Source organism: Nerophis lumbriciformis, linkage group LG02 (genome assembly GCF_033978685.3).
Source record: "Nerophis lumbriciformis linkage group LG02, RoL_Nlum_v2.1, whole genome shotgun sequence".
In the NCBI taxonomy this organism is placed as follows: domain Eukaryota; kingdom Metazoa; phylum Chordata; class Actinopteri; order Syngnathiformes; family Syngnathidae; genus Nerophis; species Nerophis lumbriciformis.
Window position 1 is genome coordinate 26,242,646 of NC_084549.2, and position 18,473 is coordinate 26,261,118.

Consider the following 18,473-nt stretch of genomic DNA (forward strand, 5'->3'; position numbering starts at 1 on the left):
CTGAAATCCGAGTCTGAATCCGAGGTAATGTCGCTATAAACTTGCTGTTCTATCCGCCATGTTTGTTTGTATTGGCATCACTGTGTGACGTCACAGGAAAATGGACGGGTGTATATAACGATGGTTAAAATCAGGCACTTTGAAGCTTTTTTTTAGGGATATTGCGTGATGGGTAAAATTTTGAAAAAAACTTCGAAAAATAAAATAAGCCACTGGGAACTAATTTTTAATGGTTTTAACCCTTCTGAAATTGTGATAATGTTCCCCTTTAACAACATTTTTAAATAAATTATTTTTAAGATGGATGATATGTTGAGGTCGGTGTTGGGGAATGGGGGCGGGGGAAAAACCCCCTCAGGCCGCCCCTGCTTGTGGCGTATAATCCCACATTCCTGATAGTGTTTTTGCAGCAGGATTTCCTGCAAAAAGTCAGCTAAAAACAGTCAAGGTCTTCGACAAAAATCAAAGGCGGACCACGAGCTCCAAAACCTGGATAAGGATTTTATTGATAATTGAATTACATTTCTCTTTTATACATATTTCATAAATGATACAGGATTTTACACATTCTTTTTTGTTGTTGCCAATATTACAGCATCATGTCAACAGAAACTTAAAAAAAAAAAAAAGAAGAAAAAAAAAAAAGTATGGCGTACATATGCTTCACTCTTTTAAACATATTTCATTATAAGTGCACACCAGGTTTTCAAAAAACACGCATTCAAAACAAGAAAGCTAACGCGGGGCACCTGACTTTTTTCCTTTTGGGTCAGAAGCAGGACGTTAGTGCGTAAGGTCAGCAGAGACTCTTTAAGAGCCTCTTTACTGCTGCACTGAGGATGGATTGGAATCACGGGAGCAGAAATGCATGGAAGCGGAGTGAGAGTGAGAAGAAAATGAACAGAAGTTGAGGTGATGACGAGCTGGATGGTTAATGAGCATCAAGTTTGGCTCGAGTCTTTATTTAAAACACGCAGCCCTGTCTACTGCCCAGTAACAACAAACATCCTTAAATCGCCTCTTTTTGTCTTTTAATTTCTATAAATCTTGTTTGTTTGTTTTTTACATTATTTCCCATGTTAACATACATTCATGCAACACCCTCGTTATAATAAAGGTCTATATTTGATGTATTTAGATGTTTAAAACACATGAAGGGAGGGCAAAGGGATATAAATGATTGACGGCGTGATTCACAGGGAGTGTGTGTAAGATACGTTTCTGTTGTACGTCAGCAACAAAAGTTGGTTGTCATTGGGATGATAGTAGAAGACATGTTAATCACTATTGACAAGTAGCAAAAAGATAGACTCCAAATATAACAGTCCTTAATGAGGGTCTCATGGCTATAATGACCTTTTGACTGCTTCCTTGTCAACAGTTCAAATCCTTCTTCCCCAGCATCCCAAAAGACAACACACGCACACACTCTGAACGCATGAGACCGATTCCTGCTGCAAGATCCGCACGGTTAACCTTGATTAGATCCCGAAATACATGCACTCTAATAGGAAGTCTTGTTAAAGGCAAAGATCGAATAGTAGGATGGAGCCAACGCACACACAGGAAGTGATGCACTCACACGCGCACACAGAATAGTGTGTTTAGACCTTTTTGTGGAAAGGGGCATTAGGGACACACTGAGAAGAAAAAACAAGTAACAGAAAAAGGAAATAAGTACAATTGTGACAAGAATGTAATATTGTGGGGAAAAAATATTTTTTTGAGGATAAATGTATAATCCTGCCACAAAATGTTATTTAAAGGAATGCCGAAATTTCCGCACCACAGACCTGACATGTAATAATGAAAATATTGTTTTATGGTTAATTTGGGTCGTATGATCCTTAATAATACAAATTTAGCAACTTACCTTCATTCTCACAAATTACAACTTTCGTTTCTGAATATTTGTCCTAGAAAACATTTTTTTTTCATATCAGGACCAAATTTTAAATTGTTCTATTTTCATAAAATAATTACTATTTCTAAATATTTTTTACATTATCTTTCACAGCAAGATTACAGTACTTTTCTGACTTTATTCTCAAAATATTACGACTTCTTTTTTTTGTTTTTTAACAATTTATTAATGCAATCTTATTACATGTACCTAATATGTTTTATTTCCTGCAAAATTACTTTTGTTTCCCTACAAGATTAATTTATTTTTAAGTATTACAACTTTTTTTTTTCCCCTCAAACCACTTTTTCCATAAAATTGTATCCCTATACGTTTTTTTTCCCTCATGAAGTACACATGTATACAAAATTACAACTTTTTCCTCATATTTTATTCCGGCAAAATTACTTTCTGGAAATATTATGACCTTTTTTTTTTGCCTCAAACAACTTTTTTTCCTTTGTTGTGTTATTTTCATTAAATGTGGGGGGAAAACAACTTTTATCCTCAGAACATAATTTATTAATGCAAAATTACGACCCTTTTCTCATACTATTTGCAAAATGACTTTAATTGTTCTTACAGTATTCTTGAAATATAATCCCCCCCCCTTCAAACTATTTTTTTTTTTGTAAAATTTGAAATATTATGTTCATAAAATATGGGGGAAAAATACTTCCTTCCTTACAATGTAACAATTTATTAATGCAAACGTATTACTATTTCCTCATATTTGTTTTCCTACAGAATGACTTTTGTTGTCCTTCAAAGTATGACTATTCTGGAAATATTACAACTTTGTCTTTTCCTCAAGCCACCTTTTCTTCAAAACTTATGTTCATAAAATGTAAATGTATTGATTAATAAAATGTGGAAAAAATGCTTTCCCCCTTATAACAATTTATTAACACAAAATTACTACTTTTCCTAGATTTTTTTCCCTTGCAAAATTATTTTTATTGTCCTTACAGCATGACTATTTTACTATTACTTTTTTTCCTAAACAACTTTTATGTAAATAAAATGTGGAAAAAAGACTTTCCTCTTTCTATGAACACTTTTTCCCAGCAAAGTTACTACTTGGTTGTTGTTGAAATATGACTTTGTTCTGTTTTTCAGTGCAGCCCTAATACTCCTTCATATTTTGCAGAGGCATTGACCAAAGAGTCAGAGAGAGGTCCATCAACCCTCACTTACAGAAAAAAACCCCCAAAAAAACATGAAAAATGTGTCCTAAATAGACATAATAACCATTTGGCTCCTTTCACCAATCAGGGGATGTGACTGCTTCACACTACAAGCTATACGAGTCAAAGAAGTGTCCAATTGAGTAGAAAATGTCTCGAAACGCTCCTAACACTCACAATTTCTACCGAGGGCGTACAACCACAGCATGCAGTCTAGCCTGCCTTGCGGCACAACGACAGCAGGGGGAGAAAAGTCCTTTTTGAGAGAAAATCCGAACAAAAATGTCCCTTAATTTGTATGCAGGCAAATAGAAATGTGTTATTGTGGAACTCAATATGATGTATTGAATGTATGTACAGTACATGACAAGGTGATGGATCCTTCACATGATGTTCCTCCCCCCACTGGAAAACAACTAGCTTCTGGTCGTCGGTTTATTTGATTGTATACATATAGCTTTATATTTACTTCATAACAAATATACTATGGCTTTCAAAATAAAAAGTGCCAAAATATTTTTTTCAATTTTTCTTTTTTGGAATAAAAGAACACACAGTGATGTTGTTGTCGATAGAATATCTCTCATACTTGCCGCAGGAGGAGATGTGGCTGCGAGGCGGACTCCTGTCAAAAAAAGGTCACGTGGGGAAGGACGGCTGTCCGTCAGCCTGGAGAGGAGGCGTGGCCAAAGTGTGGAGAGGCAGCAGCATTCAGCCACAGGAAGATGACGCCCTCTTTGAGCCAAAGCCAGGGGGGGGGGAGCCAAGACTTGTTTGTAAACTTTAATATTTGGGATAGATGCTCCCAACACGTGTGTGTGTGTGTGTGTGTGTGTGTGTGTGTGTGTGTGTGTGTGTGTGTGTGTGTGTGTGTGTGTGTGTGTATGTGTGTGTGTTAACTCACACTCACAAAGGTTGGGTGTCGCCTGCAGGTCACACACACACACATAGCAATGGCGTCCCCTTTGCATATGCTCTCTCCTGGAGTGTCAAGGTAGTACTTCCTGTTTGCCCCTCAGGTTCACTGCAGGTTGTCCAATCAGAGAGTAGCGTTGCTATTCGTCATTTTTTTTTCAGCTCTTATGATTTTCGATTGCAATTTCCCAACAGTTGGTTCAGTCAGGGAAAAGAAAAGAGGGCAAAAGTCCCACTCCGAAGAGGGCGATGCGGGACAGATGTGTAGTTTGGGTGTAAGGCAAGGGAAAGGGGAGACGGGTGGGGTTGGAGAAGGGTAGAAAAAGAGGATGCTGGGAGGAGAGGGAAGTTACTCCTTCCATCAATCTTTTCCACTATTGAGCTGTTGAACTGGGAGCTGAAGCTGAAGCGGGTCCCTAAGACGCTTCAGATCCAATTCCACCTGACGGACGGGGAAGAAGTGAGATCTATTAGGTGTTGTAAATGCAAGATTTATTTGACAGAGACATGCTGCCGGCCATTGTACCTCAGAGATGTCATCTTTCAGCTTGTTGTACTTCTCAATGTCAAAGTGTGTCCTTTTCACCCCCTTGTGGAGGAAGAGCAGATACTGGCGGTCTCTGGCGTCGGGATACAAGTACTCCTGCGGGTTAGAGAGAGATTTACTTGGCAGGCCTTCTTTGGCAGGTCACGTGACAATTCTATGGATGACGAGTGAAGGGTTAAACCAGGGGTGTCAAACGTACAGCCCAAGGGCCGGATCAGGCCCGCGGACAGGTTTTATCCATGTTTTGCCAAGTATAAAAATTAACCGGAAATTTTTGAATGAAAGAAACTGCTGTTCTAAATGTGTCCACTGGATGTCGCAATAGCAATTCTTTGTATCTTTGTAGATCAGGGGTGTCAAACTCAAATACAGAGTGGGCCAAAATGTAAAACTGAACAAAGCCGCGGGCCAAGGTTGAACAAATTAACCTTTTAATAGGGACCCAAACAAGTTTTGCATTGAATATTGAACAAGCAAGGCTTATATAACTTTATAGTGACATGCAAAATCGAGTTTCAAATAATAATAATAATAATTCAAAAATATCAAGGGCATATCAAATACAATTTAAATAAAAATGTAATGCCTCTTTTCTGTTTGCAGCCTTCTGAGGTAAATATCAACATTAACTTTTTCCACAGGCTAATAATACATTTGAAAATAAAATAATGAATAAATCAACCATTCAAGACTTTTTACGGCTCAGTTTGCAACACACTGATCTAATCTGATGTGCCCAAGCCAGATACCTGGCATCTTTTCTAGGATGCTAGTTCATTAATGTCGGGGCTCAGGTGAGCGGGGTTCGGGGGGGTATATTGTATATTGTAGCATCCCGTAAGAGTTAGTGCTGCAAGGGGTTCTGGGTATTTGTTCTGTTGTGTTTATGTTGTGTTACAGTGCGGATGTTCTCCCGAAATGTGTTTGTCATTCTTGTTTGGTGTGGGTTCACAGTGCGGCGCATATTTGTAACAGTGTTAACGTTGTTTATATGGCCACCCTCAGTGTGACCTGTATGGCTGTTGACCAAGTATGTCTTGCATTCACTTATGTGTGTGTAGAAGCCGCATATATCATGTGACAGGGGCCGGCACGCTGTTTGTATGGAGGAAAAGCAGACGTGACGACAGGTTGTAGAGGACGCTAAAGGCAGTGCCTTTAAGGCACGCCCCCAATATTGTTGTCCGGGAGAAATTCGGGAGAATGGTTGCCCCGGGAGACTTTCGAGAGGGGCACTGATAATTGGGAGGGTTGGCAAGTATAAGTATTAGCGGTGAATGCGGTGTTACAGCGGCACCGCCGCTGTATAATACCGCCGGGCCAGCTCTAATGTTAATTTGATATTGCCTCAAGGGCCAAATGAAATTACACGGCGGGCCAAATTTGGCCCACGGGCCAGAGTTTGACACCCATGTTGTAGCTGATGCTACGTATGTACAAAATAAACCACATGATGTTAGTACATCAGTCGAGGAAAATGATCAAACTACATAAATAACATCCTGTAATTTGATTTTGATATCATTTTTTTTATCTTGATAGATTGAAAATAAACATCAATAAGTTGACTGGTGAAAATGATCACATGATTTATTCAGAAAATATAAATAACGACAAATAAAGATAGAATACTATTAACCGCAACATGTTAAGTGTAAAAAAACAACAACATTATGATTTGTACAATTTCAGAATGTGCTTGTTCTATTTTTAAACAAAGAAAGGAATCTGAAGTTGTCTTTATTTTGAAGTTATTGTGCCGAGATTTTACCAGTCCGGCCCACTTGGGAGTAGATTTTTCTCCATGTGGCCCCCCATCTAAAATTACTTTGATACCCCTGAGTTGAACTGACATTGTGTCAAACTTTCCTACTTCGGGCAGGACGTTACAAAGACAACCGTACAATAATCCTCTTCATTCTGTCTTCTGTCCAGGGCTGTCCTATCTAGTCTTTGAGCGTGAACATCTGAGCACGCTTCACCTGTTCATGCTCAAAGACTAGATAGGACAGCTTTAGACTGGACCTGTAAACTCCATCACATGGACAAAGATAAGACCTTCTGGAGGAAAGTTCTGTGGTCAGATGAAACAAAAATTGAGCTGTTTGGCCACAATACCCAGCAATATGTTTGGAGGAGAAAAGGTGAGGCCTTTAATCCCAGGAACACCAAGCCTACCGTCAAGCATGGTTGAGTTTTTTCTTGCCCTGATGTGGGATCTGAGCCAAGGATGTCGTTGTGGCTTGTGCAACCCTTTGAGACACTTGTGATTAAGGGCTATATAAATAAACTTTGATTGATTGATTGATTGATTGAGCTATCCTATCTAGTCTTTGAGCATAAACATCTGAGCAGGCCTTATCATGCTCATGGACTTTAAAAAAGCAGATCTAGTCTAAAAACTGGTGCCAATGCCCCAACTATTCATGCTTGAACAAGAAACGGCGTGCTCAGGCAAGGATGGTTTCACTTTTTGACTACCGGTACATAATAATTGTCTCATATTTCAATAAGGTAACCACCGTTAAGGATGAAGATGTTATCATTAATTACAATAAAAAGTCTGCTCCTATTAAAATCGACAGTACTCAGTAACTAAGCAGCATAGTGGTCTCATTATTGAGATGGGAAGTTGCTCGTGCTTTTGGCGGAATGTCAAGAATCAGAAGGAATGTTATCTCTGATTATTAATGTGTTATTAAGTGAGGCAACATACCGTATTCTTCGGATTATAAGTCGCAGTTTTTTTCATAGTTTGGCCGGGGGCGCGACATATACTCCGGAGCGACTTATGTGTGAAATTATTAACACATTACCGTAAAATATCAAATAATAATATTTATCTAATTCAGGGAAGCGACGAAGCAAATGTCCGCAATCGTCACACACACGTCAACCAATAACAATTCGGCGGGGGCGGGTCATGGCAGAAGTGCATTGTGGGTCATGGGATGCTAACTGCTGCTACATCCGTACCTATTAAAATGGATTATTTCAACATTGGCGGTAACTTATAAAAACTGAGAAGGGCTGAACTAAAATGGCACCGAAAAGGAAATCATATATTGCAGATTACAAGCCGGACGTAGTGAAATATGCAGCAGAAAACGGCGATCGAGCAGCAGAAAGAAAGGAAACGGCGCATACCAGAGGCGACACCGGGGAGGAAGATTTCATGGGATTTAGTGATTAGGAGTGACAGATTGTTTGGTAAACGTACAGCATGTTCTATATGTTATAGTTATTTGAATGACTCTTACTATAATATGTTACATTAACATACCAGGCACATTCTCAGTTGGTTATTTATGCGTCATATAACGTACACTTATTCAGCCTGTTGTTCACTATTCTTTATTTATTTTAAATTGCCTTTCAAATGTCTAGTCTTGGTGTTGGATTTTATCAAATAAATTTCCCCCAAAAATGCGACTTATACTCCAGTGCGACGTATGTATGTTTTTTTCCTTCTTTATTGTGCATTTTCGTCCGGTGCGACTTATACTCCGGAGCGACTTATAGTCCGAAAAATACGGTAAGTGACATTATCTAATGTATGTTTTAAAATGACTGCAAAATATTGCATTTAAAAAAATATTTTAAAAGGGTTTTTTTTAACACAAAAATGTCTGCTATGTTTGTTTTGTAGTAGGATTTGGTGTTTGTGTTTGGATTTGGCTGCTGTTGTAGTTTCCCGTTCATCATTATAATGCAGCGTGTTAATGGTGTGTGTACAAAGAACTAAAATCAGAATCAGAATCAGCTTTATTGTCATTACGCAAGGTAACGAGATTGAGGCCATTCCATACAGTGCGATGTGTGCATGCTAGAAAAACAATGTGCAAATATATAAAAATATAAAAAATGTAGAAGTGCAATGAATATGGTGTGAAATGAATATATACATGAAAAAAACAAAAACAAAAACAGGGTGGTTGGTGGAATGGGTTATTGCACCGAAGAGAAGGCAGTTATGAGGGACAATGGGGCAGTCCGTTCAGGATGGTTATGGCCCTGGGGAAGAAGCTGTTCTTTAGCCTGTTTGTTTTGGTTTTAATGCACCTGTAGCGCTTCCCAGAGGGCAGCAGGTGGAACAGGTCAGAGCCAGGGTGGGTGCTGTCCTTGATGATGGCACTGGCTCTGTTGAGGCAGCGGGAGGTGTAGATGTCCGTCAGAGAGGGGAGAGGGCGGCCGATGATCTTCTGAGCCGTCTTGACCACTCTTTGCAGCCTCTCCCTGTCTGCTGCAGTGCAGCTGCCGTACCATACCGTAATACAGTAGGTCAGCAGGCTCTCGATGGACGAGCGGTAGAAGGTCAGCAGCAGGTCAGGCTTCAGGTTGTACTTCCCGAGGACTCTAAGGAAGTGTAGCCGCTGCTGAGCCTTCTTGATGATTGATGTGGTGTTGACTGTCCAGGAGAAGTCATTAGAGATGTGGACTCCAAGGTACCTGAAGGTGTGGACCCTCTCTACACGCTCGCCGTTGATGTAGAGGGGGGCAGGGTCGGTGCTGCTCCTCCTGAAGTCGACGATGATCTCTCTGGTCTTGCTGGTGTTGAGAGCGAGGTTGTTCTCCGAAGACCAGGCCGTCAGCTTCAGGACCTCCTCTCTGTAGGCAGCCTCGTCACCCCTGGAGATGAGCCCGACCACTGTGGTATCGTCGGCGAACTTGACGGTAAGGTTGTCACTGTGGGCCGGACTGCAGTCATGGGTGTAAAGGCAGTAGAGGAGGGGGCTCAGCACACAGCCCTGTGGGGAGCCGATGCTCAGCGTGCGGGAGGATGAGAGGTGCGGGCCAAGTCTCACATTCTGGGGTCGGTCCGTTAGGAAGTCCCTTATCCAGGCGTTTGTGAGAGGGGGGAGGCCAAGAGTGTCCAGTTTATTGCAGAGTCTGTCCGGGATTATTGTATTGAAGGCAGAGCTATAGTCCACAGAGAGCATCCGGATGTAGCTCTGCTGCTGCTCCAGGTGGTTCAGAGCAGAGTGGAGAGCAACAGCGATGGCGTCCTCTGTGGACCTGTTCGCCCGGTATGCGAACTGGTGGGGGTCGAAGTCTGGAGGGATATGGTCCTTGATGTGCTGGAGAACAAGTCGCTCGAAGCACTTCATGATTACCGGAGTGAGGGCCACTGGTCGGTAATCATTCAGGCTGGTGATGGGAGACTTCTTCGGCACCGGGATTATTGTAGATGACTTCAGGCAGGATGGGATGACTGCCTGAGCCAGGGAGAGGTTGAAGATCCTGGTGAGGGGGGGAGCGAGCTGGTGGGCGCACGTCCTGAGCACCTTTCCAGGTACTCCGTCTGGTCCGGTAGCCTTCCTGGGGTTCACAGCCAGGAGCACTCGTCTGACACTGTGCTCCTGTACAGTGAGTGGAGTGGCGCCGGAGCCCGGTGGGGGCGGGGGCAGGGCTGGAGCAGATGAGTGTCGCTGGGGGGTTTCGAAACGGGCAAAGAAACAGTTAAGCTCCTCTGCCAGTGTCGCACTCTGATCCGCAGTTGTCATATTGCAGCCTCTGAAGTTCGTGATGTCATGAATGCCCCGCCACACCTCCCGTGAGTTTTTGCTGGACAGATGGGACTCTATGCACCTCCTGTGGTCCGCCTTTGCTTTTTTAATCCCTCTCTTCAGGTCGGCTCTAGCAACACTGTACAGTGCCCTGTCCCCTGACCTGAAGGCTGCGTCGCGGGCCCTGAGGAGTGTGCGGACCTGGCTGGTCATCCAGGGTTTCTTGTTGGGGTAAACCCGGATGGTTTTTTCCACAGTCACATTCCCGATGCAGAACTTTATGTAGTCCAGCACCGTTCCTGTGGCTGTCTCCAGCTCCTGTTGTTGGAAGAGGTCCCAGTCTGTGTGTTGGAAGCAGTCCTGAAGTTTGGGGAGTGCATCGTCAGGCCAGGTCATAACAGTCTTTGTGATAGGCCTGGCCTGGCGTCTGATGGGGGTGTAGGTAGGAGAGAGCAGGAGGGAAAGATGGTCTGACTGTCCAAGCTGGGGGAGGGGTGTAGCTCTGTACGCGTGCTTTATGTTGGTATACACGTGGTCCAGGGTGTTCTTGCCCCTTGTAGAACACTTCACGTGCTGGTAGAACTTAGGGAGTACAGTCTTCAGATTGGCCTTATTAAAATCCCCTGCTATGATATGAACACCGTCGGGGTGGGCCCGCTGCTGTTCGTTGACGGTGTTCAGCAGAAGAGAGAGCGCTGTGTTTACTTTGGCGTCCGGTGGAATATACACAGCCGTGATGATAACAACAGACAGCTCTCTCGGAAGAAAAAAAGGCCGACATCTAACAGACATGTACTCCACGTCCGGGCAACAGTGCTGTTTAGTGATTGTCCCGTTGTTGCACCAGTTCTCATGCACGTAGATACAGAGCCCCCCTCCTCTGCTCTTACCGGAGTCTTTAGTTCTGTCCCGGCAGAGCAGAGTGCGTCCGGCTAGCTGCATGCTAGCATCGGGTATTTCCGGGTGAAGCCAGGTTTCGGTGATAATCATAGCACAACAGTCCCGAACATAGCGGTTTCCAGCAAGTTGTAACTCTTGGTCGTCCATCTTCTGTACAAGGGATCTGGCATTAGAGAGGAACAGGCTCGGTAGAGGTGGCTTGTGGGGTTGTTTCCTAAGCCTGAGCAAGACGCCGGACCTGCGGCCACGCTTCTGCTTCCTCTCCCTCCTCCGTCTGCGCCGTCTCCCAGACCCGACAACAAACCACGGAGAGCCCTGTGCTATCGCTATGTCATCTGGGATGTTGTGCTCGTGGTGAAAGTCGCTCGAAACAGATATCTGGTGCGAGTTACCGATATCCAAGAGTGACTGGCGGGTGTACCAGGTGTTTGCAGTACAGGTGGTGCACAAAAGGAAAAAAAACATGAAGAAAAGAAGGAAGAAAGAGCACTGAAATGGAGAGCCGTAAGCCGCTGCGTCTGTAATCTTGGATTTTATTTTTATTTTTTATTTTTTTAAGCTTTAGGAGCTTAAACTAAAACTATACTAGAAGCATTTATGTCATTCTTCCAGATGATGTTATGGTGATGCTGATGGCGGGGACCACAGACAGAGAGCATCCAAATAGAATGTAATTGGGGTGACTGCAAAGGCCAAAGACAATTTACATCATTTTGCTGCTCATCAAATCATTTAGTGACCCCTTATGTCCTCTGAATGAGAAACCCTCATCTTTCATTTTAACACTGTGTCCCGCTTTTCTCCAATCTGCAAGACTATATTTGATACATCTTCTTTCTTACCTGGCGTGTTAGCACAAAATAGGCATACATGGCCATGGCTGTGCCGTATGTGATGAAGTAGGTGACGGGTTCCATGATATCCCAAGAGTACTCCCACCAGGTCAGTCTGGCCAGGATGCCGAACTGGGTGGCCATGTACGCCATGCCCCCCCATAGCACCCAGGTGGTGCGCCGCTCCGCCTTCCTACTCAGCTCCTGCCTCACCTACACACAAAGCAAACGGTGGGGGGGGGGGGGGAATAAACATTTAGTGAGAATTAAAGTGAGGAGATCAATACGCTTGCATAAAAAAAACAAAAAACAAGAAAAAACATAAATACAATGAATTTTAAGGGCTACTATTTGAGGCTAAATTTAGCAGCTTTACTGGAATCATTCGATAACACTTGAGAGCCTTTAAAGAACAACGAGGATCATTAATCAGCTCATTTGTGCAGGCATTTTAAACAGAAGACAATTAAAATATGCCTCCCTGCTAAATAAGGATTATAAACAATGAACTGAAAAAAAGCATTAGTTTACAAGATAGGAAAAGATAAGTGAAAAGACATGTAATGTGGTGTAAGTTTCGACAATATTTTTTTGTTACCAACAAATGTCTTTCTTTTTATAAAATAAGTAAGAGTCTAGAGCACAGGTGTCAAACTCAAGACCCGGGGGCCAGATCTGGCCCACCACATCATTTAATGTGGACCGCAAAAACCTGGAAATAATGTGCGTCAATGAAGTACCTTTTTTTTTTTTAACTAAATGTATTAATGAAATATTTCCATTTTGACATAATTTTTTTATACTATCAAATAATGCAACAAACATAAAACAATTTTAATACAATCTAATAATGCAACAAATATCATATTATCATACATTCCAAACATTTATTTTGTTGAAATAAATATAAAAACTTAAATATCTGCTTGACTCATTATCTCAGAGCAAGTTATCCGCCGAACTGTAAACTGTAAAAATTGCAATAGATTTTACGTTGAAAACTTTTTTTTCATTTATACTAAAACACTGTGAAAACAATAGTCATAGATTTTACCATTAAAAAAAATAAAACAGTGGTACTGTTTTTTCATTTAGAGCAGGGGTGTCAAGCTCATTTTAGCTCAGAGGCCACATGGAGTAAAATCTATTCCCAAGTGGGCTGGACTGGTCAAATCATGTCATGATAACTTAAAAATAAAGACAACTTTAGATTATGTTCTTTGAGCAAAAAACATTCTGAAAATGTACACGTCACAAAAAATCCCTTTCACAGAACAATTCAAGTTTCTTGAAAATTCTTAGAAAAAAAAATTGGTGTCGCTTCAAAGATGGAGGTAGGAACCTTTTGGGAGGGTTGAGTTACACACTGCGTTCACTTTTCTCATTTTGGGGCAATGAGGGTGCCAACAAATGATGTGTTAGAATCATAAGATGTAAAATGTAAGGATTTACGTTTTATTAGGGTCGAGGGGGAGAAGCTGCAGCCACACTTTACTGTTAAAGTTAAAGTTAAGTTAAAGTACCAATGATTGTCACACACACACTAGGTGTGGCAAAATTTGTCCTCTACATTTGACCCATTCCCTTGTTCACCCCCTGGGAGGTGAGGGGAGCAGTGGGCAGCAGCGGTGCCACGCCCGGGAATCATTTTTGGTGATTTAACCCCCAATTCCAACTCTTGATGCTGAGTGCCAAGCAGGGAGGTAATAGGTCCCATTTTTATAGTCTTTGGTATGACTCGGCCGGGGTTTGAACTCACAACCTACCGATCTCAGGGCGGACACTCTAACCACTAGGCCAGTGTTTTTCAACCACTGTGCCGCGGCTAGTGTGCCGTGAAATACAGTCTACAGATTATCTAATTTCACCTATTTGGGTTAAAAATATTTTTTGCAAACCAGTAATTATAGTCTGCAAATTAAGTGTTGTTGTTGAGTGTCTGTGCTGTCTAGAGTTCGGCAGAGTAACCGTGTAATACTCTTCCATATCAGTAGGTGGCAGCAGGTAGCTAATTGCTTTGTAGATGTCGGAAACAGCGGGAGGCAGCGTGCAGGTATAAAGGTGTCTAATGCTTAAACCAAAAATAAACAAAAGGTGAGTGCCCCTAAGAAAAGGCTTGAAGATTAGGGAAGGTTATGCAGAACGAAACTAAAACTGAACTGGCTACAAAGTAAACAAAAACAGAATGCTGGACGACAGCAAAGACTTACTGTAGAGCAAAGACTTACTGTGGAGCTAAGACGGCGTCCACAATGTACATCCGAACATGACATGACAGTCAACAATGTCCCCACAAAGAAGGATAAAAACAACTGAAATATTCTTGATTGCTAGAACAAAGTAGATGCGGGAAATATTGCTCAAAGGAAGACATGAAACTGCTACAGGAAAATACCAAAAAAAGAGAAAAAGCCACCAAAATAGGAGCGCAAGACAAGAACCAAAACACTACACACAGGAAAACAGCAAAAAATGGCGTGATGTCACAGGTGGTGACAGTAGACCTACTTTGAGACAAGAGCTATATTGATACATAGTTGGTTATGGTTTAAAGTCATATCCAACAATTGCGACAACAACTTTTTACTGTTAACTGAGTTTCGTTTTTTTAATGATTTCTGCTGGTGGTGTGCCTCCAGATATTTTCAACGCCAAAAATGTGCCTTGGCTCAAAAAAGGTTGAAAAACACTACACTAGGCTACTGAGTAAGTTGTGTGTACTCTATACCGTGTACCTCTTGCTTGCCGGTACAAACCATTTCTGTGCCTAACAAAATTGCTATTGCGACATCTAGTGGACAGCAGTTTATTTCATTAAAAAGCATAATTTTTATACTTCGCAAACAATTATATGTAATAAAAGAGTATCAGTATCGGAATTGGCAGCATAAAACCCTGATCAGAACATCCCTAGTACAAAGCATTGAATTACAATTGTTTATTAACATGCAAGCGTCATCAGACCTTCTCAAGGGGGCGGAGCTGAGCGTTGAGGTCTTCCAGTCGTCCAATCAGCTCACGCTCTTTGGTGAGTTGGTGCTCCTCGATGCGCAGGGTGGTGTAGAGCTGCTGCACCAGGAACTTCACGTCGTTCAGCCGTTCTGTCTCCTCGTGAGGCAGCAACTCTGCGGCATGGACACGTGTCAATCAAAGTCAGACGTGTACATGACGACACACCTGTGACAAAGACCGTCCCTCACCTCTCCTCGGTGGCCGCACGAGATGCGTGGTGTCGTTGATGACCAGCTTGAAATCATCCAATAGGAGGATGTCTATACCTGTGGAGGAGGCAACCCTGGCTCCATCTGCACAAGAAAAAAAGGGTGTAAAAGTGAAGGCTGGTTAACCACTTCATACGCCCTCCAGCTCTCTTGACCATAGGCCTCGTTTCACTGCGATTATCAGGAGAGGGGGAAGCAGAAGCACTTGCACACTAAAAGTGAATATTGTTCTTGTATAATGAGGCATTGGAGCGGAGCGAGCTCACTTGAAAGTATACACTGAGATTATATATTCTGATGTGAAGCTGCTGCAGCAGGGACATTTTATACCATTAAAATACACTTGACTGCATGCGCAGGATGCGTGCAATCTACTAGAGTGTGTGTGTGTGTGTGTGTGTGTGTGTGTGTGTGTGTGTGTGTGTGTGTGTGTGTGTGTGTGTGTACCTGTAGAGTAAATGGCTACCCGATCGATGCCTCTGTCCTCTGCTTGGAGTTGTTGCAAGAAAACTCCCACACAGTCGCTGAGAGGCTTGAGAGTGAACTGACAGCGTTCTCGCCTGGACGGCAAACTAACCGAGATGACTGGCAGCCCGTTCTGATACACCACTGTCACCTCTGGGAGGGAGGACACAGTCAGAAAAATATTAACACGATTTATGGTCCAGTTTTTTTTTATTAAAATGTGGTTTGACAGCCAACAGAGGGCAGCACAGCAGCAGCTCTAAATGTTAATCAATGGGATGCAAGTGGCCGTTTTGTATGATATACTCTTAAAGGGGAATTGCACTTTTTTTTTAAATGTAACCTATAATTTACAATCATTATGAGGGACAAGATAATAGACATATTTTTTAATGCATTCTAACTCGTAAATAAACGTACTTAGACACCTTGATTTCGCCCATAAAGCACTCTAAATAACCATCCAAAAACCGCCAAGAATACTCTATTTACATTTCGTGACCTAAATATTAACCAAGTATCAGTAATGTTGTTATTATAAGCGCTAAGGCAGACAAACTATTGAAAGCAGTGCTGTGATCACAGAGAGCTAACTAGCTTGTGCTGCAACATTGACATCACCAGCTGGTGAGATGCTTCCTCGCCTCGGAGCTTGTGAAAGTTTATTCTAGATTTTAAATAATGCCTTTAATCTTGATAGTAGAAGGATGAGGACATAAACCGACAAGTTGGTCAAATTTGGCATCTATTTTGCGAGTATTAAGAGTAATTCTTAATCTAAAAGGTTATATTATAACAACCTAACAGTTGGCATCCAAGTGACAGCAGACATTGTACAGTAACTGATGTTTTATTATGTTTTTTGTCTCCCATAAAGTCTGCAGTCAAAGTAAAAAGCCAACGTTGTGATGCCGTATGCTTAAAATGAGCAAAATATGTACTGTATTTTTCGGAGTATAAGTCGCACCTGCCGAAAATGCATAATAAAGAAGGAAAAAAACATGTATAGGTCGCACTGGAGTATAAGTCGCATTTTTTGGGGAAATTTATTTGATATGTCCCGGCAAGAAATCTGCGTTCAAAGAACTCCGGCTTATTAGTGATTCCCAGAGCCCAAAAAAAGTCTGCGGGCTATTGAGCGTTTTCTATTCGGGCTCCAGTACTATGGAATGCCCTCCCGGTAACAATTAGAGATGCTACCTCAGTAGAAGCATTTAAGTCCCATCTTAAAACTCATTTGTATACTCTAGCCTTTAAATAGACCCCCCTTTTAGACCAGTTGATCTGCCGTTTCTTTTCTTTTCTCCCCTGCTCCCCTCTTCCTTGTGGAGGGGGGGGGGGGCACAGGTCCGGTGGCCATGGATGAAGGGCTGGCTGTCCAGAGTCGGGACCCGGGGTGCACCGCTCGCCTGTGCATCGGCTGGGAACATCTCTGCGCTGCTGACCCGTCTCCGCTCGGGATGGTGTCCTGCTGGCCCCACTATGGACTGGACTCTTACTATTATGTTGGATCCACTATGGACTGGACTCTCACAATATTATGTCAGACCCACTCGACATCCATTGCTTTCGGTCTCCCCTAGAGGGGGGGGGGGGTTACCCACATATGCGGTCCTCTCCAAGGTTTCTCATAGTCATTCACATCGACGTCCCACTGGGGTGAGTTTTTCCTTGCCCTTATGTGGGCTTTGTACCGAGGATGTCGTTGTGGCTTGTGCAGCCCTTTGAGGCACTTGTGATTTAGGGCTATATAAATAAACATTGATTGATAAAACCCAATACCAAGAATAGACATTTGAAAGGCAATTTAAAACAAATAAACAGGCTGAATAAGTGTACGTTATATGAGGCATAAATAACCAACTGAGAACGTGCTTGGTATGTTAACGTAACATATTATGGTAAGAGTCATTCAAATAACTATAACATATAGAACATGCTATACGTTTACCAAACAATCTGTCACTCCTAATCGCTAAATCCCATGAAATCTTATACGTCTAGTCTCTTATGTGAATGAGCGAAATAATATTATTTGATATTTTACGGTAATGTGTTAATAATTTCACACATAAGTTGCTCCTGAGTATAAGTCGCACCCCCGGCCAAACTATGAAAAAAACCGCGACTTAAATAGTCCGAAAAATACGGTAAACATTACATTTTATTATGAATGTTCCTGTTACTATACCACATATATACTTACAGGGAGTATATAATACCTTGATGGAGGTGTTTGGATGTTTTTTAAGTGCTTTATAGGTAGAATAGAGTGATAACCATTGATTTAGTATTTATAATGCATAAAAAAACATGTGTGCCTGCTTTAAATAAAGATTGTGAATGATGGGCAACATTCCAAAAAAGAGCAGTTCCCCTTTAAGCAGGCAGGGCTTACAGTTCAAATCAGAAATAGTTCCTATTTAAAAAGATCATCCATCCATCCATCCATCTTCTTCCGCTTATCCGAGGTGGGGTCGCGGGGGCAGCAGCCTAAGCAGGGAAGCCCAGACTTCCCTCTCCCCAGCCACTTCGTCCAGCTCTTCCCGGGGGATCCCGAGGCGTTCCCAGGCCAGCCGGCAGACATAGTCTTCCCAACGTGTCCTGGGTCTTCCCCGTGGCCTCCTACCGGTCGGACGTGCCCTAAACACCTCCCGAGGGAGGCGATCGGGTGGCATCCTGACCAGATGCCCGAACCACCTCATCTGGCTCCTCTCGATGTGGAGGAGCAGCGGCTTTACTTTGAGCTCCCCGCGGATGACAGAGCTTCTCACCCTATCTCTAAGGGAGAGCCCTGCCACCCGGCGGAGGAAACTCATTTCGGCCGCTTGTACCCGTGATCTTGTCCTTTCGGTCATAACCCAAAGCTCATGACCATAGGTGAGGATGGGAACGTAGATCGACCAGTAAATTGAGGGCTTTGCCTTCCGGCTCAGCTCCTTCTTCACCACAACGGATCGATACAGCGTCCGCATTACTGAAGATGCCGCACCGA

General features: G+C 42.6%; 1 protein-coding gene across 2 annotated transcripts in view; it reads right to left on the reverse strand.

Annotated features, from left to right (window-relative positions):
* Nucleotides 1–481: 481 nt before the first annotated feature.
* Nucleotides 482–18,473, reverse strand: part of mcu (mitochondrial calcium uniporter) — a 156,820-nt gene continuing 138,828 nt past the window's right edge. For both annotated transcript variants that reach the window (XM_061959621.1, XM_061959612.1), the window contains exons 4-9: nt 15,461–15,631; nt 14,993–15,097; nt 14,757–14,917; nt 11,802–12,005; nt 4,532–4,648; nt 482–4,447 (exon numbers count right to left, since the gene is read on the reverse strand). In XM_061959621.1, coding sequence (XP_061815605.1) covers nt 4,367–4,447; nt 4,532–4,648; nt 11,802–12,005; nt 14,757–14,917; nt 14,993–15,097; nt 15,461–15,631 — 839 coding nt within the window. In that variant the 3' untranslated portion in view covers nt 482–4,366. The remainder of the gene's footprint in view (nt 4,448–4,531; nt 4,649–11,801; nt 12,006–14,756; nt 14,918–14,992; nt 15,098–15,460; nt 15,632–18,473) is intronic.